Source organism: Brachyistius frenatus, unplaced genomic scaffold, assembly GCF_029030835.1.
Source record: "Brachyistius frenatus isolate BFR_SWC_R1_liver_20210118 unplaced genomic scaffold, ASM2903083v1 Contig_190, whole genome shotgun sequence".
NCBI classification, from domain to species: Eukaryota; Metazoa; Chordata; class Actinopteri; family Embiotocidae; genus Brachyistius; species Brachyistius frenatus.
In genome coordinates, this window is record NW_027210789.1 from 167586 (window position 1) to 193808 (window position 26223).

Here is a 26223-nt window from a genome sequence, read left to right on the forward strand (position 1 = left end):
ATTAATTATTCACATTTTTATGCCACAAAATCCCACAACTACAAAAGCAGTTTTACAGCGTTGCTGTGTTATCACATGGTTTTGCAGCGATTCTCCATTGAAAGTTATTTTCTCAACTCTTGAAGTCCCTCGTTCGTTTTGCCAATTAGAACTATTGATTTGCACATTTTCGATCAGTAATTAATTTGGATGCAAACTGGTGTTTCATTGGAAGATCCTTTTAAAACAAAACTTAAAAGGGATTGTTTCAGCGAAAGCAGGATATAGGATCATGGTCGTGACTTCTGCTTCAACAGTGCTGCAGGTCGTGACTGATTGTGAGGCTCGCACTTTTTGAACCATTAGGTTTCAAAACGAGATGTTTCTATCTATCTATCTATCTATCTATCTATCTATCTATCTATCTATCTATCTATCTATCTATCTATCTATCTATCTATCTATCTATCTATCTATCTATCTATCTATCTATCTACACATGCATTCTATAATTTGTCATGTCGCCTATTTATTTGATTGCATACAAAGCTAATTGCTTAATTTCATAAATTATTTGAGTTAAAAAAAAGAAGAAAAAAAGAGTAGAAAAACCGTTATTATTACGTACCTGTCACTATTTAGGCTGTCCTGAATGTGCTCTGATAGCATGTCACCGTTGATGCTCTGCTCTTTTATCTGATGCGACCAGAAGCCGATACGCTTTTATCTCCCCGAGCCATGACTCCCCACGGACCCCGGGGGAACCGCCGGCTAAGGTCCCAAACACAAACAATGACACACCAAAGCGCGTTTTTTTAAAATTGTTATTTATTTAGCCTATTTATTGATAAAGAAATGGTGTCACATTCAATTAAGGCCTGGTCAACATAATTAGACACCATCATTTTTAGCAGCCCATTGTATTAGGAGCACATCCATCCTCAAGGCGCAGAAATGGATGAATGCATATATTATTTTAAGAATAAGATTAAATAAAAATATAAATGTACAATAAAATCTACAAAAAAGGTAGAGGAGCACCTGCTATCATCGGTATCTTATTGCGGGAGAAATGGGCCTAGCTAAATAACCTATTGTTGAAAATTGAAATAGGTCAAAAGCCTAACCCGAGCGTTTCTTTCTTTCTTCAAAAAAAAAAAAAAAATAAAATAAATAAAAAGCTCTACTATACAGGCTACTACTACCTCACGTTGTTACAGGCCGTTGCGCTGTGCCTGTTTTTTTTTTTTTTTTTTTTTTTTTTTTTTTTTTTTTTTTTTAATGCTTTGCCCTCCACAAGACTATATAGCCCACGACAGCCAAATAATAATGAATCATTTCATAAATAATGGGTTTAGGGGCTTATCGGGAATGAAGAGGCCGCTGCCGTGCGCTTATCTCACTCGGCCACATTGCGGCCTGTGTTCCGCTCCCCATACTGAGGGAGCGCACTGGATGCAGCGAGGAATAACTCAGCTACACACACACACACACACACACATACACATACACACACACACACACACACACACAGCTCCACAACTGGCAGAAAAAAAGAAAACCTCAGACATGGATGACCCACTCACAAAATGGCTCCACTTACACAGTAACATCAACAACACGGCTGGAACGGTAAGTGCAAAAAATACGTCTCTTTATTTAAACCTGCGTATTTGTTGTTCCAAAAGCTGTGATTGGACTGCTGTCGTCTACAGTTTATTACAGTAATGAGCGAAATATTAAGCCTATATTTTCTGCTTTTGTCCGATCGGTTGGTTGAGGCTGTGGGACGGAATATAACGGATGCGAGGCCTATTGGAGAATTCCCAGAAATAAATGTGCGGCTTTTTTTTTTATTGGCGATGTCCGGTTCGTTTAAAATAATATTTATTGGACATCGAATTCATTACTAAAATACCTGACAGTGGTGTGTGGTGTATATGACACACGCTTGATGTTTGACTGTAACAACAACAGCATTATGGCCTTCACCACGATTAAACAAAAATTAGGCAAGTCCACCTACCCGGATTATTAAAATGATTCGACCCAAGTATTTCTGAAGCTTCACGAGGTTTTTCTGGAATCAGCTGAAGACAGTGATTAAAGAAGAGATGTTATTTTAACGAGAAATATCACAAGATCTCTTCGTAGTCCTGGGATCCACAGTCTCTGTACAAGGCGACAATTTTACCCCCAAATCAACAGCAGACAGAATCATCTTTTAATATATTCGTATGTGAATTAATTCAGAGTTCAAACGTAGGTAAGATAACAGCAAAAACTGTAACCTACTGGAGGCCAAGCAAGCGTGAGATAACAGCATATAGAAAGAAAACCACCACATGCACGAAGAGACCATAAAATAAAACGTTTGAACTCATCAGCTACAAGAAAACGATCAACTGGAGGCAGTTTCAGAAATGTACAACGAGGCTACAAAAAATACATCACATCACATAGGCCTACCTGTTTGACTTTAAGACAAGCTCTCACACCCTCAGCATTTCACAAAAAAAATGTAGCCTCCTATCCTGGAGAACGGAGAAATATTTGAATTTAATAGTAATAGATTGTCAAATTAGTGTAATCATGTGGAAAATATTTAGGCTCTCCGAGATTTTCTAAATAAATGCTATTTTAATATATCGAACAAAATATTAACTACGAGAAACAATAATCTAACCATCAATTATCCCCTGCGAATTGCAGTTTTACATTATTTATATTGCTGGACATTCTGCGATTGATAATAATAATTGTAGCAAGAATAAAAAGATTTTATAATAATGATAAATTATTAATTTCCTATAGGATCACACGGACACCAAATGCGTCGTTATATCTGGTATTTTGCGACTACAAATACTGTTCTGGACTCTGAATTAATCGAGGGAAATCTTATTTAGGACGTAGTGGACTCGAGCAAGTAGTGACGGTGTAAAGATGATGGAAAAACGGCAGCAGGAGCTTTGTCCTGGGAGTCCCGATGCAGAATCCGGTCCTGTGAAGCGAGAGGACTCCTCCACCATCTCCAGACAGAACGGATGCAAGGAGGACGAGGAGCCGAGGAGAGAGGAGGGGGAGGAGGAGGAGAGGGGAGGGAGCTTCAAGGGGGTTGAGGAGACGGATGACGTTCCTCTGCAGAACTCGAGCAACGGGACCAGCATCAGCATCATCATCAACGGCGTTGCCAGGGAAACTGCCTCTCACAACGCCCTTGACCTGAAAAGGGAAGTGCCGGTGATCGAGCTCTCCAGGAGGGACGCTATAAAAGCGGTGGAACAGAGGACTGAAAGCCATTTGGTGCCGATCACGGAACTTCGCAGACCTCCACCGCTGCCGCTGCCGCCGCAACGAGACGACGCTCGAATGGTCCAACTGAGCCCAAACGCGTTTCCTGTCCCGGCCCGGGCGATGCTCTACAACCTGGCGCAGCCTCTCGCCGCCATCAACAGGTAAAGGTGGAGTCTGAAAAATAAAGAAAATCATATAGTTTCAGGAATGCACGTTTTAACATCATTGGGAGGGAAAGTTTTAAGATTAAAGGCGTTTAGGCTACATGTTGCTCTGCTATGCCCTGCAGGAATAGAGCAGGGACAAAGATGATTGTAATCTGATTGAATGAGTTCACGTTATATTTAGCTTCATTCTTTAGCACGTGCATATTTGGCACAAGTTTAGACCATGTGTGTATGTGTCTGTGTATGTGTGCTCCTGGTGGAAGGAGTGGACAGTAAGGGTTAGAAAAAAAAAAGCCAATTATGATAGAATTCATATATTCTTATATACCTGTGCACCTCTTGTCTGCTTTCTGTTGCTATAGTCTCGGAGGGGAGTCGGAGCAGTACAGTATGTACCCCAGCAACAGGGTAAAGCGCCGCCCGGCGCCTTATGAGGTTGAACTCGACGAGGGTAGGCGCATTTTAGATTTTTATAAGTATGGTAAGACGCACTTCTGCTGTGTCCTCCTTCTGCCAATTTAGTCCCCCAAACGTCCCTTCCTCATCGCCATTGTCATTCATCCACTGACATGGATCTATAGTGTATCTAATCTGAGTATTGCAGAAGATGCCTTGCAAAAAAGAAAATTCTGAAAGTGGCTAACCCCAGAGGAATAAATACATCATAATTCATGGCATAAACAAATGCTGCTAATCTGAATGTCAAATACATGTACCTGCATGGCATGAAAGTAAGCCTTTTTCAAGCGGATTTAGGGTTAATTTCATTTGAAACATCTTTTCCTCTGCTGCCCACTCACTGCCATATACAGGGGTGGAGGATGGGGGTGCTGCTGCCTCCATGCCAAGGTTTTACTGCAGAGTGGGCTGAAGGATTAAGATACACTGGGTGTGTTCCAAGGGCAACAATAGCCTAGAAGACACCATTGTTGGGGGTGGGAGGATGTGACTACCTGCAGTGGAGCATTTTATTATGCCTAAATAAATAAAAAGTACATAGAATGCCTAATAGCGAACACACGGTCTCCCTAACACATGTTCATAGGGCTTGGAATGCCAAACGACCTATATCTCTTGTATAATATGAAAAGCATACAGCACAACTTATGCTCCATCATGTAAAAATCAACGATCGTACAGAGGACCATTTTTTTTTTTTTTTAACTTTGTTGTTTTAGTAGCTACAGTCATTTTTTTCTCAGAACCGTTGTGCATCTGATCTCCCGCTGCTACTTCTTCCACTCTTATTTTTGCACTTGAATCGCTCCACCGCTTTACGAACTACATTTTGTGATTCAGCTCTGCATTTCATGTTTTGCGTTACTTTCTGTATCACTGCCTTGTCACCTTACCCTGTCCCTGTCTGTCTTTCTCCCTCCTTTTTCCTCTGCTAGCTGGCCAGCCAAAGATTGTACGTCGTATCTTCACAAACAGTCGTGAACGTTGGCGGCAGCAGAATGTAAACGGGGCATTTTCAGAGCTCCGTAAACTCATCCCCACTCACCCTCCAGACAAGAAGCTGAGCAAAAATGAGATCCTGCGGCTCGCTATGAAATACATCAGTTTCCTCTCCAACCTCCTGGAGGATCAGGATGGAGGGAGGAATGTTGGCAGCACAACTGATGGGGAGACGGGGCTTCTTGTCGGGGTTGCAGCCCATGAGGGGGGGCCTCAGGGTGGACCACACCAGGACACAGTCGTGGGCTTGGCCAGGGATGATCTTCTGGAGACAATGTCACCAGGCTCCAGCTGTGGAAGCCTGCCTGATGGCGACGCTGAAGGCAGTCCTGAGAGCTTTATGGAGGACCAGGACTCACCTCCAGCTCCAAGGACTCTATCAGCATCACGTGGGCCCCAACTGCATCTAGCTGCTCGGGATCTGAGGCGCAATGGACGCCCATTAGATGGCTCCAGCCGCCGATGATGCTGATGCCAACAGACCACGGACACAACACCTGAGACTGAAAGGGAGCAAGGAGAGAGACTTAAAAAGAGATGGATATGCTCACGACCCTGTTAGCTTTGAGTGATCAGAGTAGGAAGGAGAATCGAGCTCCACATAGTGAGATATTGGTGTCAAAAACGGATCACGGGCGCTTTATTTTCTCCACACTACACCCGAGTAGTGCTGATAAATAGCTTGGTTGAATTAGATCCAGCAAAACACTTGTAAATTCTGCATGTCTCATGTCTTTGACTGACCTGTGGATGAAAACTTTCTGTGTTTTGAAAGTTCCAAAGACTCAATAATCTAAAACTGAAAAATTAAAGGAAGGGCAAACAAACAAAAAACCAAACAATAATCATTCAAGAGACAGATTTTTGATGTGTATTGATGAGGATCAATGCTTCACTAATGGCACTATTAATTACAATATAACACAGCCAAAATATAATCACCTCTCTTGGTAGGTGCTGCAAGTAAATGGTTGTAAAATGTCAATAAGGTAAACCTGGAAATATGTGCCCAACAAAATGGATGCGTTAGAAAAATGACGCAAAAGAAACTTTGCCTCAGTCGGAGGCCTTAAAGTAAACAGACCGGACTCTAAATGTGCCCATGCAGTTACATATGTATTGTAAATAGCTTTATATTTCCACTGCACAATGTAATAACAGCGACTCAAATTCAAGTCATGTGGTTTAAAATGTACTATAGTGTGTTTGTCAATGGGTTTACTTGCAAAATTGTCTTTTAGGAGACAAGGAGAGAGAGGAGAGAGAGGAGAGAAGAGGTTAGACAAACTCAAAATGTAAAGTGAGCAACTGAACATAAAGTACATCAAATGTGGTACCATTCACTTCTGTTACACTTTGGTGATGAGAAAATGACACCAAATAATAATTCAAGACAGACAAACAGTTTCACTGCCTGGAATGAATATATCTATTTGAAATTGCTGTGGAGGTACAAGACATGCAGTGTTCTTTAAAGTGTACAAAACATGGGTCAAATGAAATCATGAACTGACTCATGCTGTCCTTTTGATATGAATGTTTAAGTGTTTTTTTTTTTTAAACTGTAATGCAGTTGTAGTTTAGTAAGGTACACGAATAAATCCCTTCATTGCCGCATTTCACATGTACACGTGCAAACATACACACGTGAGGCATGCGTGGAAGCACACACACACCACCACCACCACCACCACCATCGCACAGTGTTAATATCATAAGAACACCAGCAGTTTTCTGACAAAGACAGTTATGTATTGCTCACTGTTGTTGGTTATTCTGCTTTTTCAGCAGGACCTATATTGGTACCTTTGGTAACTATGGTATTTTATGAATTGCAGTAAAGGGACATTGTACGTTTGGTTATGACATATTTGTTGTATGATAGCTGTAATTATAAATATATCCAATGTCAAATTGATGAATTTTATACAAAACCCCTGAATAAAACACACGGATGAAAAGTTTTGTATATTTGATCTCACTCAAGCATGTTGTGGGTCTAATTCAATTCAATTCAAGAAACTGTGCTGAACATGATCATCTTGTGCCATACCACATCACACATGACATTTTTTTTCTATTTTTTTTTTAACCATTATTTCGGAATTGCATAATCTAAGTGACATCCCTAAACTCAGATCTTTTCATGCTTTCCCACCTTATCTGCACAGTGTATAGCTAAAACCACAACCTCCTCAGAGAAACTCCTCCGGTGGACGCTAGAATCCTCACTTCCTCCCAACAAGTGACAACTTCCTTTGGAGGTTAGCATGGCTCGGTGACCTGCAGGATATCCTGCCATTGTGAAAGTGGTTTTGACAGCCTCCGCTGCACTCGTTTGCCTGCTGTTGTGGCTGTACACATTGTGCAACTGCCATACTGACCAAGACTCCCCCGCCCATAAGTTATTCACTTACGCAACAGGAAAGTTATGTTCATCAACTTGTGTTCTTTTAAAAATATTTATATATATATAAATGGATATATCTTAAGAATAAATTCAGCTTTTTATGAAATCTTCTTCCCTATATTACAAAACTTTACCAAGTGGGCGTTGCCACCAGTACCACTACTACAACAGAATCAGCACTTAGACATTTCTAAAGGCAATAATTGCTTGCAGAGAGCATCAGAGACATCCAGGTGTTTGGAGACCTCTCCTGTGCTCTGCTCTGGCTCTGCTGGGACTCCACTGAGGGGCTGTCTGGGTTAATGCCTGCCAAACATTTACCTGCTTCAGTGTTCCTCTCTCCAAAAAGACGCAGACTCACAAAAGAAAGAGGTACAGGAAGTGTATATGAGGGATTGAAAGACAGGGAGTGAGAGGAAGATTGTGGCTGTGTGTGTGTGTGTGTGTGTGTGTGTGTGTGTGTGTGTGTGTGTGTGTGTGTGTGTGTGTGTGTGTGTGTGTGTGTGTGTGTGTGTGTGTGTGTGTGTGTGTGTGTTTGTGTATTTATGAGACTGGGCTTGTGTTTATGTGTGTGCGCTGCATAGATCTCTGTGTGTGTGTGTGTGTGTGTGTGTGTGTGTGTGTGTGTGTGTGTGTGTGTGTGTGTGTGTGTGTGTGTGTGTGTGTGTGTGTGTGTGTGTGTGTGTGTGTGTGTGTGTACGTGAGCTGGTGCGTGTGTGTGTGTTTATCAGCTCAGTGCAGATGGGTGGCAGAGTGGCTCTTGCAGCCAAATGATTCAGTATGCTAATGAGTTGTTATCTGTGGTGCTGCAGGAACAATATACTGTCTTTCTCACAGTGGGAATCCAGCCTGCTGGGGACAGATTACACTGCACACACCGCCAAGGTAGTTATTTATATTTTCACACAGAGTAGTAGAAAATACATAAATGCACACACACACACTTATGCACACATATTCAGAGATAGGCCTATAAACAAATAAGCAAAATAACACTTTAACAAACACACACACACACACACACACACACACACACACACACACACACACACACACACACACACACACACACACACACACACACACACACACACACACACACACACACACACACACACACACACACCACCACCATCGCCACAAACCACAGCATAAATAAGGTGGAAATCTGACAGAAATGTATGTCCTTCACCAGCAGATGGAGATGTCATTCTGAGCTTTTCACTTTATCAAGTTTCATTATGTTTCTGTTCTGTATTCTTCATTAAGTTATACATATTGTGCGACATATTAAACTTGTATTTTCATCAGCTCATAATGCTCAAATCAATTTTCCAATCAATAAAATTTGTCCAATTTTGAGAATTATTTTAGCTTAGAAGATACAACAGATAAAAAAGTGCTATAAGAAGTACAAAAAAAAGAAGAAAAGTACAAAACTGAATACATTTGTTCACTAAATAATTCACACAAAAAAATGGTGTCATTTAAAATGCACACACTGCATTTAACTACAATTAAGTAGCGATCATTGCGTGATTTCTATTCTTTTGGCTTTATCGTAGACGCATACAGATTAAGCTCAAGTGTTGGATTTTTTTTAGTTTTTTAAATCACCAGCTTCTTAATTATTTTTTTTATTTATAAAATAAGAACATGAGAAACAAAAATAAAGACTGTCTTTGATGATGTTCATTTGGACATGATAAAAAAAAAAAATTCCCAGTGTCTATTATGCCACAATATTTCATGTTACAGTAAGTGTTTGTTTCCTTGTGTGCTGCGGGCTCCAGCTTTGGTTACATTTACATCGAACACTGAGTCACTCTCAGGAAAACAGAGGAAATATACATGTTCTGTGGTGCAAGTGAAAAATTCCAAGTCTCACGCAGATTTGTATAAAAATGAATCAGACATGCATAAATCCTAAAAGCACTCATTAGTATATTGTAATGGTAAATGAATATGAAATTCTTAGATATATGCCCAGTTTATTGTTGTGCAATAATTTAACAATCAAAGAATGTGAATAACTTGCGACAATTTTAAAGGATTTTGATTTAAAATAAAAAGTCCAAACTTAAAAGGTAAATCATACCACTTTGCTGAGGAGATTTCGGAACAGATTTGTGATTAATTCCTTAAATACTGACTTCATTAACAGTGAAGATTTCACCACACAGATGTTCTTAATCCTCTATCAGTCATGGAATTTGAGGATCATTTTCTGTGGAAAAAAGAAGATGTCAGAAGAAGAGAAGACATAAGGCAAACTAACGCATGAAGCAGGTATAAACTTCAAGATGTTCAAAACTTGAGAATATATCACAAACTGTATCTCGCTCCATTTGTGATGAGACTCATGTTGTCTGTTATGAAATATTTCTAATACACCTACTTAAGATTTCTGGCAAAGTTAGATAAATAAATACTTTTATTTTTCTTGTTGTTTTTAATAAAAGATTTTCCCTGAACCCATAAAGTAATAATTACGACACTGCACAGTGAAAAAGCTTTTGAATCCGAATCCCCCAATCATTTAACAAATATGTCACTACATTAAATTGTCTCAAAAGCCTCTCAATGTAACAAATGCTAAATACAATTAATCTTCTGAATGGATTGCTGTGGTGAAAAGGAATACGAGTTATTATCAGTTATAATCTGGAGAGAGGGCTCGACTGTTTAGAGTCTAATGAGATATAGCATTTGTAAAAGTCAATGCTATTTTTCATTTTACCCTGTGGGGACACTGGAGTATAATTGATGTTGCACCTTGCTCTGTAGCAGAGGGTTATCCTCCCTGTTCAGGGCCAAGGCAGCCAATCTGTTGTTCCAGTATGGGTGTGTGATATCAACGAGGCTTCAAATCTTATTTATATCAGCTTGTATGACGTATTTAAAAAAAAAAAATCATATCTGTCTTCTGTGTTTCTGTGAATCTTATTCACCTACACTACTGCTTTTAATCTTTGCTGATGAGTAGGAGAAAGAACATTATTTCACTTCTGTTCTTGCTGCTGTTTTTATTATTCAGTGTTTTACAGTCCCCAACAAGTCACCGTTGGCAAAATGAACCAAATTCAGGGATTTCAACTAAGCAGAGGCTGAGCTGTGGTGAATGACAAGTGGGAGCTAGAAATGGTGTGTAAAAGTCCAGAAGAATCTTGGTAACATTACCTCTTTGTTGTTTTGCCTTCAATAAGTGAACAAAAACATATTGAGTTGAGAATTGATTTTGGTGCATTTAAACTGTGTTCTTTTGCACTATTCTATTTATTTAACATTTTGATGATGAAGTATCAATTTCTTAGACTCTGTCTGCAGCAATTTTTAATGACAATTATTTTCTTCTTCTTCAGCCTAATACCTGGGTATAAAATAATGTCCAGTGCATCTTTGTAAAAGTTGAGGATCTTGCGCCCTCTAGTGACCAAACGCAATTATACATGATTGACTTCAATTATGTATCCAAACTCGGAAATGGCTCACTGACACAGAGCTTATCTATCCTCGTTGCAACGACAAATGGTTCATGAATAAGATCATCTTTCTGTTTCTAAGTAAATGAGACTCAAGGGTAATTCATTTCAAGCTGAGTCATTTTTAATGCAGTGTCAAAAAGAACGGAAATATTGCGTACAGCGGTGTAATCAAGCCTCATTCATCTCACGCATTTGGTTTGATTAACGCAGCAACAACAAGCAGAGAATAAGCGTCCGGATATTTAGCTGAATCACAAGGATTTGACAGAGCAGCGCAAAAGGCTGAAGGCTGTGCAAGCACCTACAAGAAGTTAAATTCAGAGCTCAGTTTAGGTCAGAGGTTTGCAGTCACAGGTTTTCCGTAGCAGCTGGTTTGTTCTTTGAGTCTGGGTAAAGCAGGAAGCCGGAGAAAGTGCTGTCATCCTCATTGCTGGAGTAAACTCCATTCCAGTCCCTCAGCGTCTCCAGCCACACCTGGTCACCTTCGCTCAGCTGCAGCAGTGCCAGGTTGGAGGCCTGATCGATATCCTGGCCATACAGAGAATCTCTTGTCCGCAGCTTCTTTATCCCGTTAACCACCAGGGCAGCACGCACAGGCCGGTTGCGCACAGTGATGTGATAACTGAATAAGTAGACCCCCGGGTAGGTGACGTTAAACTTACTAAGTGCTGGATCCCAGTGCCCCTCCCCGTTGTAAAACACCTTATCAAACTTCACAGGCAGGCTGGGTGGAGGGAAGGAGCGGCTGGGGAACAAACCCACACTGAAAGCAGAGCGAACCTGCTCCGCACTTTCACCGGGAGGGCCTTTAGGGCCCCGAGGCCCACGCCCTCCTTTCAGTCCCCTCAACCCTGCCATGCCCCTCCCACCCGGTAGTCCCAGAGGCCCTCTGGCCCCAGTATCCCCCTTCCCTCCTGGAGGCCCGGGGAACCCCCTTTCTCCCTTTGTACCGTCAGTTCCATTCACCCCTGGGGGGCCCATTTCACCTCTCAGACCACGCTCTCCCACATCACCTTTGTCACCTGGTAAACACTCGCCTGTAAGGCCTTGTTCGCCTTTCTGACCCTTTGTCCCAGGTATCCCTGAGGGACCCATAGGCCCCTCACGACCAGCACTGCCCTTAGTCCCATTCAGGCCAGGCGCTCCTCTTTCTCCAGGGTCCCCTTTCAATCCACTGAAGCCACGTTCACCTTTCTCTCCTCTGGGGCCCGGATCACCTGTAGTATGTGGAGAGGTTATGTTCGTATAGGAACAGAAGTTTCAAATGGGATGCACTTCAGTTTTCCAATAAGATATTTAATTTTACAGGTTTATGAGGTGAATTTATGGATTTTAATCAAACAATACTTCAATAGATTATCTAAAAATCTCTGCCCAAGTTCTTGTGGTAAACTACACACCTTTTTCTCCAGATTTTCCTGGGATCCCAGGAGTGCCAGGTAGACCCACAGGTCCTTGATCACCTTTTTCACCTGTAGCATTTTTGATAAATAAAGTGCAGAAAATAACATCCAAAAAGTACTTATACAAAGCAGCGTTTTGAAAAAGAGGAGAGAGGCATGGAGAGAGAGAAACCGAGAGACATTCAAGAACTCTCTTGATGTTAAGCTCCTTTGTACCTATGTCGCCATTGAGACCATTGGCTCCGGGTAATCCCGCTGGTCCTGGAAGTCCTCTGGGCCCTGTCTCTCCCTTCTCTCCTGGCAACCCTGTAAAACAGATAAGAGTAGGAGGAAGGACAAACTGTGGCCTCCAAAAGGTAATTTTCCAGAAAATAAAAATCCATCTTACCCAGGGGGCCCTTCTCTCCTGGTGGCCCTAGTGGTCCTCTTTCTCCCACGGGCCCTACAGGACCTCGTTCTGGTGGACAGCACTCACAAACGTTGAAAAAGCATTCGTTGTAGTCGAGGCTATAGTTTCCATGGGTGTTCCCGGGGGGCACTATGGCATCAGCGTGAAATTCGGTTGGATAGGTGTCGATGGAGAAGGTGGTGCTGTCTGTAGGGGACAAGGAGTACGCATCCGACATAATCTCAGTGGTTTCCTCTGTGTGCAGGCTGTTGGTCGGGGATGGGGTTGTCGTGGTGGTCCGTCCAATTCCGACGCCCCCACCTCCACCGCTGCTCCCGGCTCGAGGGGGCTTCTTTGTGCTCTGGGGTTTGGGCCAGCGCGTGGTTCGGGCACCTGAGGTCAGCACGGCCGCCAGGGCCACGAAGAGAGCGGTCAGGACGACGAGGCGAACGGACGGCATGCTGAAGTCTTGAAACGATGATCTGATGGAAGTCAGAGGAACGCAGATGAAGGAGGCGCAGCACCGGTCATTTTCTGTTGCAATGCAGTTGGTCCACAATGTAAAAACAAAGCAACAAGTGCATCTTACCTGCTGATGTAGAGGGTGTTGACTCTTCACTCCATCCCCTCCGAATAGTGATCGATGCTGTTTACCTTCCTTCCTTTTATTGCTCTGGTAGCCCAACTTCTGCACCTTTAAGCCAACGGCACAACAAGGGACAGAAATCCCTGGCGGTTATTGGGAGGAAGGTGGGCTGGGAAGAACAGATTACATGACTCCTGAGGGATATGAAATAAAGCAGGTTGTATACAAGGCAAGACTTTATTCTTTGTGATATGGGATATGAATCCAGGGTCCGAAAGTGCATATGCTGCTGAGGCGTCGTTCACACACACACATGCTCGCTTTGTACACAAACAGGAAAAAGAAATATAAAGCTACAAAGACGGACACACATTCAGAGAACATGTGTAGATATTGTTTATACACACAAACTCACACATTGTTGGTAATGAATAACGCCTCATATGAGAGCTACCAAATGCAACACCTTGTCGCGATCACACCATTTGGCAGTACCTCAAAGCAGAAAATGGATCACCCGGTGGGAAAAGGATCAATGTCCTAAAACAGGCGGCATGGCAACACTGATCCAACCACTCACCTCCCTTGATCTAACAAACCCAAAGAGCCCAGTAAACCCAGTAAACCTCACGGAAACCTGGCGCCAGTGAACCGAGCGTCACACGTCTCCGAATGTGTGCCCGATGTTGTTTCAGCCTCAGACATTAACTCCACAGAAAATCTGATTACATTTTTTTTTTAAGTTGAAGAGTTCAAGGTTATCATCAATACAATACAATGTATCCTGAAAACTTAAATGAACACTTACTAAAATGCTTTTTGTGTAATCTTTGCGGTAAACAAACAAACAAACAAACAAACATTGAAACAGCAACAAAAAACGAAAATAACTTGAGTCCCATCACCTACACCTCTTCCCAATATTAAACTGTTTCATGAGAACATAGTTGCAGTTCTTTAAATAGCAGTTTTGACGTCCCCGCTCTGATCAATACTCTTTATGAAAATGTAATATGATCGGTGCTTTATAAGAATTTGGTTGAATTGGTCCCCTCAACTTTTACCTCTTAAAAATGCACTTGAACTGCTGACTGTTTTAATGGAGTCTTAATAGAACTTGTTTTGCCTTTCAAAACAGAAAAAAACACACAAAGCTACCCTGTATCCTCATATGGTTGTCACTACCCATAAACCAATGGATTACATTTACCAAGGTGTCATTCAGTTCTGTGACTTATCTGAAAATAATAATAATAATAATAATAATAGACTTTATTTGTATAGCACCTTTCATACAAGAAATGCAGCTCAAAGTGCTTCACAGCAAAAATAATTACATACAGTGTTTCACATAAAAACAGATATAAAGGAACAATTAAAAATATAGAAAAGAAATGAGATAAAACAGATAAAATGCATAAGAAACAGATAAAACGCATAAAAATGAATACAGGTGGAAAATATAAAATGGAGCAATATGCACTGTGCTAAATGCAAAATGATCACATCAGCATTTTTGTGTTTTCGTTTATATGGCCTGTATTGTTAAAAGTGAACAACCATGACACAAAATCCCAGTTCCTTGTATAACACTGAACTGGGGATGACTAGCTTTCAGCGCAAAGCATTTCACTTTTGAAATGAACTGCCAAAAAGCTGAAGTCAGAGAAACTCTTCTCTCTGAGGGACAATGAAGTTCTACTTGATTATATTACTATATAATCTTTGCTCCCGCTTTATTTCGAATATGTGCTATTACTACTTTGTGTGACTGAATTTTTCTGCTGTGATGTAAGATTTTTGTTTTCTTCCTTAGACAATAGATGATGACCGAACCAATGATATTTTAATCCAGAGATCCACCAGGGGGCAGCATTTTCTCAGTCTAATGACGGCTGGTACTAACATGAACAAAGGCCTCTACTGTTGCATTAATTACTGGGCAATAGAAATTCAAGTTAAGATCTCTAATTAGTTATTATTGTGCCTTGCCATGTTTATTTATTTTTAAAATAATTTGCTCATGTGAGCATTTAGAAATATTGACCGTGTGTATGTACGGATACAATTTCATTCTATTTCGGGCCGAGATTAATAATTCTATTATAGCGAGCTGATTAATGTCCAGTTACTCTTAAAACGTCTGCAAACCCACGAAATACTCCACTGTGGAGTATACACGGTGAATGGAAGATACACGGTGTGGATTGTGAGTAGGATCTATGATATATATATTATACCGGATGACATCATCATTTGATTCCGCAGCCACCGCCATTGGTCCAGTGTTTAACTTGTCCACGGTATGAGTTTGCAGCTGCGCACTCTTGTCAGCGCCGGCGACGCTTAAAGAATGAGTCGGTGTCAAGCTGACCATTATGAAACCACATTTCCGCTATAAACTTTCAAAATAAAGCCATCGTATGACGTGTAGACCAGTATGCAGCTCCCGCTACCGTTTTGCTTTATTAAGCCAACCATCATACTTCCGACATTGTTTTCGCTCTCCCTTTGTGTTTTGACAATTCTCAAGAAATGGAGGCGTGTGTGTGTGTGTGTGTGTGTGTGAAAAATGTGATGTTTGATGCGGCCACCGAATAGACACATATCCGACACGAGAAACGGGGTCAGCGGCGGAAAAGGAGGACACCTCCAAGTCACATCGCCGTCCCTCGCCCCCCGGTGACTCCCATGTCTCTCTCCGGGGTGGGTCTAACCCCAAAAATCCGTCACTCTACAATGGGCTGTGGGAGATCGGCTCAGCTCGAACCCTTTTGCAGCTGTTTAGAGAGCCGAGGATAGGACCAAGACATCGAACCGAGTCGATGAAGGTGGCCTGTTCGCTTTTGTCCTTCGCTTCTCGGCCCGGTGTCTGGGCAGCCAGCTCTGCACAGCGCGTAAATGTGCTCGAAGTAGAGAAAGCAGCCCTCGGAGGAGCACTTTAAATGTTGAAATTCAGCCTTTGTCTGACATCGTGGTGGTGAATCGATTCCTTCTTAGTTCCGCTGAGCGGATGTAGTGAATTGTGCAAAAGGGGAGAGAGACAGACCCGCAGTTTGGTTGCGTGTGATGATAGGAGACACAATGACGCTCTTGTCTCTTCTGGGTCGGATCATGCGTTATTTTCTCCTCAGGCCGGAGACGTTATTTCTGTTGTGCATAAGCCTGGCGCTGTGGAGTTATTTCTTCCACACTGACGAGGTGAAAACCATCGTCAAGTCCAGCCGGGATGCCGTGAAGATGGTGAAGGGGAAAGTGGCAGAAATGATGCAGAATGACCGGCTGGGAGGCCTTAGTATCCTGGACGCGGAGTTCTCCAAGACCTGGGAGTTCAAGAATAACAACGTAGCCGTGTACTCCATACAGGGGAGGAGAGACCACATGGAGGACCGCTTCGAGGTGCTCACCGACATCACCAACAAGAGCCACCCGTCGATATTCGGGATATTTGACGGTCACGGTGGAGAGGTAGGCTGGGAGGGAGAGGTGACACGGGCCCATTTTATAACACTGCATTTTGGTTGGACTCGGCCAGACCTGCTGCTGCGCGACTTCTCAGCATCACAGTGATTCAGAGCTGCAAGACAAGACAGGAAGTTTTAGACAAAGCATTATACACCTGCATTTTAATGACATAGGTACAAATTACATCACATCATATACACATTTTGGGGCATTGAATATATAAAATTCTAAATAAATACATTTATATTATTTGAGGTTTATAATCACAAAAGTTAAGATTCGGCTATTATCAACTTTCCATAGAAATAACTGGTTTCTGGGACCAAAACTGGCCTATGTGATTGAAACAGACACACCGCTTGTGTTCAGCCCGTTTTCAGACAGCACTTCCCCTCCCCACTTCAGCATTGTGTGTGAACACCTCCACCATCCCACTGCCAGTCAAGGGAGATGACTGGGATTGATCACAAAGAGCTTTGTGTGTGTGTGTGTGTGTGTGTGTGTGTGTGTGTGTGTGTGTGTGTGTGTGTGTGTGTGTGTGTGTGTGTGCACAATGGCTTGAAATGTGTGTCTGTGCTTTTTGTCTGTCTCTCTCCTCCACTCCCTGTGTTGTCAAGGGTCAGTGGTTTCTCATGGCTGCTCTAAGACTACATGTCCTGGACACCATCTGTCACATCATCACCACTGCCCCCCCCCCCCCCCCCAGAGGTGGCAGTACATACTAAATGATAAGCATATGGGTATTAATTGTCTCACATGTTCTATTGTTATGTTGTTATTAGAAAACGTATTTAGATTTCAAGCAAACTTATGGGCTATACAACAAACAAAAGCTATAGAGCTGTGCAAGTATGAGAAATAAGGAGGAAGAATTTGTCATTATAAATTGATTATATAAAGTATATTATCAACAAATATGGCCTGCTGTTGCAGAGGAAAATAGAAATGAGTCATGATTGCTGAGTTTGGGACAGAAATGTTATTAATTTGTAGTTTCCAAATGACAAGCGCTGGCTTTATTCTCTCAATTAATATGCTGTATCAATCATTTGGTTTATAAAATGTGGGGAAACATTGGAAAATGTCCTTCAAAACTTCCCAGAGCTTTTATTTTATTACTTTTCTTGTCCAACTAGCACTCCAGACCCCATTAAATAGTGACTGACAGGCCAAGAAAACCAGCAAATGGTCTCATTTAATTGACTGGAAGCAGGGATGTTTTGGAACTATTGTTTAAAATGGACTAAAACAATAAATCAATCCAAACGTTTGATTAAATAGAATATTTTAAGTCCTATTTTACATTTTCCTTTGCATACAGGGAATTTATTTGCCATCTTAAGAGGGATTTGTTTAGTTAGCTGTCCAGAGATTCTGTAACTGTTGGTTGGCGCTGAAACTAAATGTTCTCCTGCTCCTCAACATTGAGTCAGACCTGAGCAGAACTGCTCTGATATGATCCAGATTCTTTCCCATTCTTCTAAAGAAAAATACAAAAAGCACTGCCCATTTATTTCTTTAAAAATATTACATACAATAGTTACTGTTGGGGTGTGTTCATCCAGAGGGAGACAGCCAACACAGAATAAGGGGTGTTTACCCATCTGGACTGCTCTGTCTATTTCTGTCCCGCAAACAAATGTTTATCTTTCCTGTCTGGATTCATCTCTCTCTCTCTCTCTCTCTCTCTCTTTCGCCCTCTTTTTCACTCAGTCTCCTGCTCGTTTTTGCATCATCTCTTTCTGTAGTTACATTTGTATATCTTTGCATGTGTGTTTTCATATCATTGTTTGTCCTCTCCTTTTTTCTTTTTTAACTTGTGTTATGAGTAGAAACAGTCAAACAGAGTTTGGACTTGGAGTGGGTCACTCTGACGTCTGCCACAGGTTAGGGTCACCCTTATAGGGTCATTAACATCAATACACGGACATCATCCTCAAATTTGGAAACACAGTCAGGTCCTATGAACACAATTCCCAGTCAAAGCTGTGTTTAACTTTCAGGACCCTCAGTGCTGATGATAGTTTCAACAAAACTGTATGCACGAATATCCAATGGCATTTCTTTTGCTTCAGCACTTTTTTTGCAGTTTGACGCACTTGTAAATACACACAAACGCACAACACATCACCGCTATTAAATGGAGCGATGCTGCCAGTGCCAAGCCAAATATGGGCAGATAGAACACTGTCTCGGTGCAGCGTGTCCTGACCCTGAAAACATGCAGAACATTACTCAAACATGTTTTTTTTGTTTTTTTTTGAGGCAGTGACTTTTCCAAATTATGAAAAGTCAGCATAAGCTGCTGCTCCTCTTTTGACTTGATTTATAGAGACTATTTTCTGTTGCAGCGGGAACTTTGAGTAGTTTAACATAAGCTTTCACTCTACTTCGCTGTATAAAAATAGCATTTATAATTATACGCGAGTCGAGGAGTAAAAAGGACATAAAGCAGCAGTGTCAACAAGAAATCCAGACTGATTTCACTTTGGATAAAGCTGGTTCCAAACTTTACATTGACTCATTAAATGTACAGACAGTACAATATTTGAATCATTTAAGAGCTTTGTAACTGCACTCACTCTGACAATTTCTGTTATTTACTGCAAATGGAAATTTGCACTTGGAGCTCTTTTGCTGATCCAGGCTCAGAGTGCCTCTCTCTCAAATTAAATGAATGATCGAGTACACTCGTCCAGCAAAAAGGAAATAAAGAGGGGGGACGGAGGACCAGATGGTTTTTCTCTTCCGATAATTAGGAATGTTATAATCTCTCTTACGCCTCTTCCAGTTCACGTTGCTCATCCACGCTGAATGCCCTTTTCCATATACTTCACGATAAACATTTGGATTAAAATTAAAGTGGCTGCAGCTTTCATCTGTGCTAGTCATTCAGCTTAAATAATGCATTGAGGTAAACTGGTACGTTTAGTTGCATATGAATATAATGTAGCACCAGACAACGTGTACATTTTCAAAAAGTTTTACTCTGGCTTTCACTTGGTATTAAAACTAAAATGTATGGCCATATTCAGGAACAGTTTTGTTACTGAAGGGTCAAAATTCATATTTAACTCAAACTGAATTCACATAAGGCCTCTCGCTCGTGCTGCAGAATCGCTGAAGCATATCAGTAGATCAGAAAGCAGCACAGTAAAGCATGTGGACTTAACGGCCCAATGTGGCCTAATTTCCATAGGAACTGTAAATATGAAATATGCACTCTGTAGACAGACAAGATGGTGTAACATTTTCCCATTTTAGATTTGATTCGACAGCATTAGCATAATGGGAATCTTGGCAGAGAAAATGAGGATAGAGGCAGATAGGTAAAGGCAGGAGGAAGAGGAGGAGGAGGAGGAGGAGGAGGGGGGCTGGTGAATGAGGAGGTTGTTCAATAATTCAGCGCAGAACACCTGCTGTACAAAACTAAAAAAAAGCACTTCTCTAAATTAGAGTTGGACCACATTGCCTGGCAACGACAGTTTACAATTTTTTTTTTGGTAACTATATATCAAACAATGTAATCTGAAAGGTCTAAAGCAGTGAGTCCAAAACTGCAGTACGAGTACATCCGGCGGCACGTCAGGCTCCACCTGGTGGTCTGCTAGAGCCTCGCTGAACGGCATAACGACTGCACTCCGACTGGCAAAAAAAAATAATTGTCCTTTAATTTCAATCTATCACACGTACACATCACATTAGAATGAATTAATCGTTTCATTCTCTTTTACGCCAGCTTTAGTTTGATGCTGTCAGATTCAGACTCCTCGGTTGTTAGTTTTAGCGATTGAATTGTGTGAAACTCGAGTTGAGAGGCAAATCGCAACGCTGGAGCCGACAGGTCAGCTGAACACGTCAACGCTGAGGAAGAGTCTCGAGTCTGCAGCTGAGCCACCAAGTGACACTTTTTCTAGTAAGAAATGTAAACGTATATTTAGCCTCATGTTTTTGACATTTAGCTTTTCTGAGGCTATTGAACTTTAAATTTGGAACATTTATTTTGTCAAACAATATTGTTATTACCTGCAGTGGAGCTTACTGGGGAAAAGGGGTTTCATTTGGTACCTGGTCTGAAAGGTTTGGGAACCTGTGGTCTAAAGTAAATCAACATCCGTTGCTCTGTGCTGAGACTAGTCAGGAAGAGGACATCCCACGCAGCTCTACACCCATCAACATTTTAGATTTGGCTCAATCAGATCTTTCAAAGATGGTGTAGTTCGGAAAATTCCTTGCATTTGTCTGTGTATTACCGATCTAACACTTAAAAGGTTTACTTGCATCATTAATGGCGCAGACGGCTCTGCGCCCCGCTAATCTAATCCTCTCTGTGTCTTCCTTTCCCTTCCGACCCTCTTCCCCATCCCAGGCTGCAGCTGACTTTGTGAAGGCCCACCTGCCCGAGTCCCTGAAGCAGCAGCTGCAGGCCTTTGAGAGAGAGAGGAGAGAGAGCGCTCTGTCGTACGCCAGCATCCTCGAGCAGCGCATCCTGACTGTGGATCGGGAGATGCTGGACAAGCTCTCCGCTAACCACGATGAAGCAGGTGAGGAGGGGGAGGAGAGCGGTGGGAAGTGGACCTTGTAGATGTGTGTGTGGGGGCGCGGGGGTGGGGTGGGGAGGGGCGTTGGTGCACCGTCTATGGGACAACAGCGAGAAAGAAAAGGAAAGGGGACATTTAAACATTTGTGGGAAAGCAGGATGAGAATACAGCGGAATTCAAATGACCAGCCTGGATGTGTCATGAAAATAGATCACAGTCAAAGTGGAAATGTTGAAGTAGATGCTTTCAAGTTTGTCCTGAATGCTTTGCCTCTCTTAAAGGACGCGGTGCGCCCCAGCATCTTGTCCATCCAAAGAAATGTCCTAATTTCCTCTCCGCCCGGTGCAACCCCGCTGACATTTACCTCGCCGATCGACTCTTTTTGTACAAGCTGCTTGAAATGCTGGCGACTGACCTGGAGTGAGACCGTGTAGTAACATTATACTGCCGCGCATTCACCGATGTAAATTTCAGAGAAACGGTGCAAATCGATCTGTTGGTGGCAGTTAATACATCTTCCTGAAAAAAGTCCCCCCGCATTTTGGCCTCCTGTTGTTTTCCAGTCATCGATTTGTTTGGTGGCAGTCTTTCACCATGTCAGCGCTGAATATTAAAGACACAATGGAAGACGAGCCACTGACACTCACCACGCTCTCTCCGTGAGACTCATGCCGTCATTGTGCTTCGCCTATACTTGACCTGCAGGTCAAACATTGAATGAAGGGATCCTCTCGAGCGGGCTCGCTACTGGGTTGCGCCCTATCACCTTTGCATTTACAGTTCGCACCGCTCATCTACCGACTTCTTCTAAAAAAAAAAATCTTCCGATCACATTTTCGAGGTCAAACATCTCTGCACAGTATGTCATCACACATACACCTGGAGCTCTGAGGATTAGGTGAAGTCTAATCTTTTATAAATCACTGTATTTATTATAGTGTGAAATGTCACTTTAAAAAGTATATTTTTATACCGGGGAACTGCCGTCAACTCTCTTGACATTTTCCTTCCTGGAAATATTTTATTTCTACTGAAAGTTTGGACTCTTCGGATCTCTTTTGGACACTTTACCCTCCATTACGAATATTAAACATCATGTACATGAAACATAAACTGCCGTTCTTTTATATTATTTCAATGACTGCTATAAGAAAAGCTGAACTTTGTTTTATGTATTACTGTATATCCAGCACAAAACGTTATTTTATGTTATGATTTCTCTTGCATTAAAGGGCAGCGTGATAAACAAAAAACATTCAATGAAAATTCAATGAAACGTGAACTGTGACAAGTTACTAAAAATGATCTGGAAATCCTAAAATTCGGTTACTTCTAGCCGGGTAAAATAAAAGGCACGATCAGTAATTAGCATTTGGTTTGCACAATTGTTTATTTACTTAAAATTATTGTCAACCTTTGTGTTTTTTTCCCCCCTGTCATTCTCTTTAAATTTCCCCTTCCAGGAACAACATGTCTCGTAGCACTGCTGTCAGACAGAGAGCTTACGGTGGCCAACGTCGGAGACTCGCGCGGTGTGTTGTGTGACAAAGACGGGAATGCTGTTGCGCTATCACATGACCACAAGCCGTATCAGCTTAAAGAGCGCAAGAGGATCAAGAGGGCAGGTACACAATGAGATCTACAATACTATGTAATATGAAGCAAATACAGCATGTAATGTTACTATAGGCCTTATGAATATGGGTTCCTTGGCTGCCATCTGATGGTCTGTTCTGGAATTGCACTGTATTAAACAGTGTACTATTATAAACAGATGGCAAAGCTGTTTAAGGATGTTTCACACATTTGAGGGCCAAACAAAGACTTAAATCCCGTTTTAGATTGATATACAAACAGTTTTTGTTTCATAACACCAGAGGTTCAGATTATGCTTAATCTATAATGACATAACTTTTTTTAATTTTTTTTATTTCTTCCCATCCAGGAGGTTTTATCAGTTTTAATGGATCCTGGAGAGTGCAGGGGATCCTCGCTATGTCCCGCTCCCTAGGGGACTACCCACTGAAGAACCTCAACGTAGTCATTCCCGACCCTGATATAATGACCTTTGACCTGGACAAACTGCAGCCAGAGTTCATGATCTTGGCATCAGACGGCCTGTGGGACGCCTTCAGTAACGAGGAGGCCGTGCGGTTCGTACGAGAGCGCCTGGACGAGCCACATTTCGGTGCCAAGAGCATTGTCCTCCAGTCTTTCTACCGTGGCTGCCCTGACAACATCACTGTCATGGTGGTGAAGTTCAAAAGTGGAGCTGGGGGGAGCAGCAAGGCGGGGGAGTAGGTAGTCAGGTTTAAAGCTCACATTGTGATCTACTTGATTTTCCCGAACTTCTGGGTATAGCAGCAGGTACAATATCACAGGAGGTCTGGGAGAAGTTAGATGGACTCTGAGAACTGTACTTTTGACAAATGCGCACACGCACGCACACACACACACACACACACACACACACACACACACACACACACACACACACACACACACACACACACACACACACACACACACACACATGTAAAAATGAGGTTTTGTTTTATGTTTTTTTTTTTAAGAAAGGGCATTTGAACACAATACAGATATTATAACCATCTGCTAAAAGAATGAATACATAAAAAAAAAAAAAAAAAAAAAAAAAACAGAAGTTCAGTACTGAGACTACCACAAAGGGGATTCTCTCTTAACCAGCACACGTTAAGACTGTGACTGCTTCACTACTGTTTACTGTACATGCACACGAATGGTACAGCTCCACTGGAGGCTTCTTCAGAGGAGGCTTGAACTAGTGCCTACTCAAGAATTACTGTGCAACGACAGGATGTTCCTGAAAATGCAACCGCAAAAGCACCGTCCTGCTTGCCGCGTTTTGAAGTATCGTATGCGTTTATTACACTTTTGACTGGGAATAAGTTGCCAAACGTAAGAAGACTCCAGTGGATCCTCACCTTTATTGAATTTGAAGTGATGCTACACCTAAATCTTATCTTTTGTGTACAGCACTCACCTTCTGTAGACTTGAGGGTGCCTGTTAAAACATTTGTAGTTCCATCCTTTGGCTGCATTCAGCTTCAACTGGGTACAGCGGATTCTCCGAGAAGAAATTGAGCTGTCAGCACAGTGGAAAAAGGGTAGTTAAAGTAAAAAACAATGTCTTGATAGGAGTTCGACCAATCACATGTCAAACAAAAGAAAATATCGTTTAAATGAAGCTGGTCGGAAAATGGAAAGTGTAAATGTGAAAGGAGACTAATTGACTGTGAGAATGAAATGCACCTTTAAAGACTTTTTTAGAAGTAATTTTGGGATTGCATATACAGATGGCGTCTCTAATTTGTTGTTCAAATAGAGACGAAGGAAATTGAATTTGTAATCTAAATAAATCAGTTAAATTTGTTCTAATGGCAGAACTTTGCGAAGATTTAATGAATCAACTTATCTCATCCATATACCCAGTCTGTCTATCCATAATTGTGACACAATATACTTTTGCAACCCGTTAAAAGTAATACATAAATAAATTAGTAGTTAATAGTTGATTTATGCACATTCAGCTGTCTTAAACATGGATTAGAACAGTTTGATGTCCTCGGAGACAAACCAGTAATGTGCACTGGGAAGTGAAACCGGAGTAGGTATGTGATCTCTGACAGAGTGGTGTGAGAAGTCCCTGAAGAGTGATCACTCTTGAAATCCTGTCTCACCATCACTCACACTGAGACACTCTTTTCTTTGAAGGCAGAAACACTTCATCATTTTAAAGTCACCTTTCAAGTCTGCAGAAAGTGTGTGAGACACACACACACACACACACACACACACACACACACACACACACACACACACACACACACACACACACACACACACACACAGCTCTCTGAGGAGAAGAAAAAAAGAAAAGAAAAAAAGAAGCACTCTTCAAATGTTTATTTTTTGGAATGGTAAATTCTTACATATCAGCCAACGTAAACACCGTCTATCCTCAGTAATGCAGGAGGGATTTAATGTACGTAGAACATGATTTAGAAGCTGACATTTCACCTCTTCACATATTTCTGGAGCTAATGTGAACTGTTCCGTCTCAGTGGTTTGACAACATCTGCATCAGGGCATGTGCTTTGGCTTATCCATGTTCATGAACAAAGTGTGTGTGGACACTGGTGGCTGCCTTTGGCCCGGGAAGCACACGAAACAGGAAGTGCAGCAGACACCAGACTCACCTACGCCTTGAGACGCGGACTAAACGATGACTCATCACGAGCTGTACAGCTGCGGCCAGACTGCTAGTAAATGATGCGCTCCTGAAGCAATACAACTGCTGTCACTGACAGCAACGACCTGTCGAGGAAAGTTACAGTAAATCATTCTTGATTCATGATGTTTTAAGTTCAACTTTTACTGCTGTGTACATGACCTGTCATCAGTTGAAAGAAATGAGGATTTTTTTTGTGTGTTTTCATTTAACAGTTTACCTAATGCCTTATTTATTGTTGAGTTTTTGGATGTCTCTGGCACATTGCCAAATCAGCATACTGTATATTCATCTTTTTGTCCTTCTGTACATGAGCAGAGGTTTACAATAAAATAAATACCCATCACTTTAATGGGAGAGGCAGTCCGTGATTCACACAGATTGAGTGGATGCTAAGTGTAAAAAAAAAAAAAAAATTGCTGTATGTAAACTGTCAGTATTAAACAAACTCATCTGTATATCCCCTTCTAGTCTTCATTATCTTAAAGACCTGGCATTTTTCATGAATACCTCATCAGTGGTTTCAGGAGGTTTTGTCATTATAACACGTAATCTACGATCAATGTCAGACGTATAGATCAATTTGAACTGATGTATTTTTTGCACATTTCTTCAGCTGCTGCTTGTCCTAGTAGACAGCTCCCTTGGATCACTTCAGTCTCATGTGCCTTGCTCAAGACTGCAACCAAACAGATGCGTTGGAACAGCTATTATTGTCCTCCTTCTGCTTTTATCACCTTTTCAGGAATCTGAATCAGTTGTGTTCTCGTTCCA

General features: G+C 41.7%; 3 protein-coding genes across 6 annotated transcripts; 2 read left to right on the top strand and 1 right to left on the bottom strand.

The window, feature by feature from the left end:
* The first annotated feature begins 1451 nt into the window (after window positions 1-1451).
* tal1 (T-cell acute lymphocytic leukemia 1) lies at window positions 1452-6882 on the top strand. Of its 2 annotated transcripts, none has more exons than XM_069718338.1 (4): window positions 1452-1611; window positions 2794-3437; window positions 3806-3894; window positions 4838-6882. In XM_069718338.1, the coding sequence occupies exons 2-4, from the start codon at window positions 2926-2928 to the stop codon at window positions 5365-5367; spliced, it is 1131 nt and encodes a 376-aa protein (XP_069574439.1). In that variant the 5' UTR covers window positions 1452-1611; window positions 2794-2925; the 3' UTR covers window positions 5368-6882. The 2 variants fall into 2 exon arrangements, with proteins under 2 accessions (XP_069574439.1, XP_069574438.1); XM_069718337.1 differs by having other exon boundaries at window positions 2889-3437.
* A 4103-nt stretch (window positions 6883-10985) lies between these two features.
* On the bottom strand, window positions 10986-13047 carry otol1a (otolin 1a). Its single transcript, XM_069718334.1, has 4 exons — window positions 12588-13047; window positions 12416-12505; window positions 12197-12268; window positions 10986-12013 (listed from the first exon to the last, which is right to left on the bottom strand). Exons 1-4 carry the CDS (start codon window positions 13045-13047, stop codon window positions 11145-11147), a joined length of 1491 nt encoding a protein of 496 aa, XP_069574435.1. The 3' UTR covers window positions 10986-11144.
* Window positions 13048-15682: 2635 nt separating this feature from the next.
* On the top strand, window positions 15683-25907 carry ppm1la (protein phosphatase, Mg2+/Mn2+ dependent, 1La). Of its 3 annotated transcripts, none has more exons than XM_069718354.1 (5): window positions 15684-16004; window positions 16540-16641; window positions 21008-21182; window positions 22643-22804; window positions 23125-25907. In XM_069718354.1, exons 1-5 carry the CDS (start codon window positions 15999-16001, stop codon window positions 23478-23480), a joined length of 801 nt encoding a protein of 266 aa, XP_069574455.1. In that variant the 5' UTR covers window positions 15684-15998; the 3' UTR covers window positions 23481-25907. The 3 variants fall into 3 exon arrangements, with proteins under 3 accessions (XP_069574453.1, XP_069574455.1, XP_069574454.1); XM_069718353.1 differs by having other exon boundaries at window positions 15684-15879; XM_069718352.1 differs by having other exon boundaries at window positions 15683-16641.
* The last annotated feature ends 316 nt before the right edge of the window (window positions 25908-26223 follow it).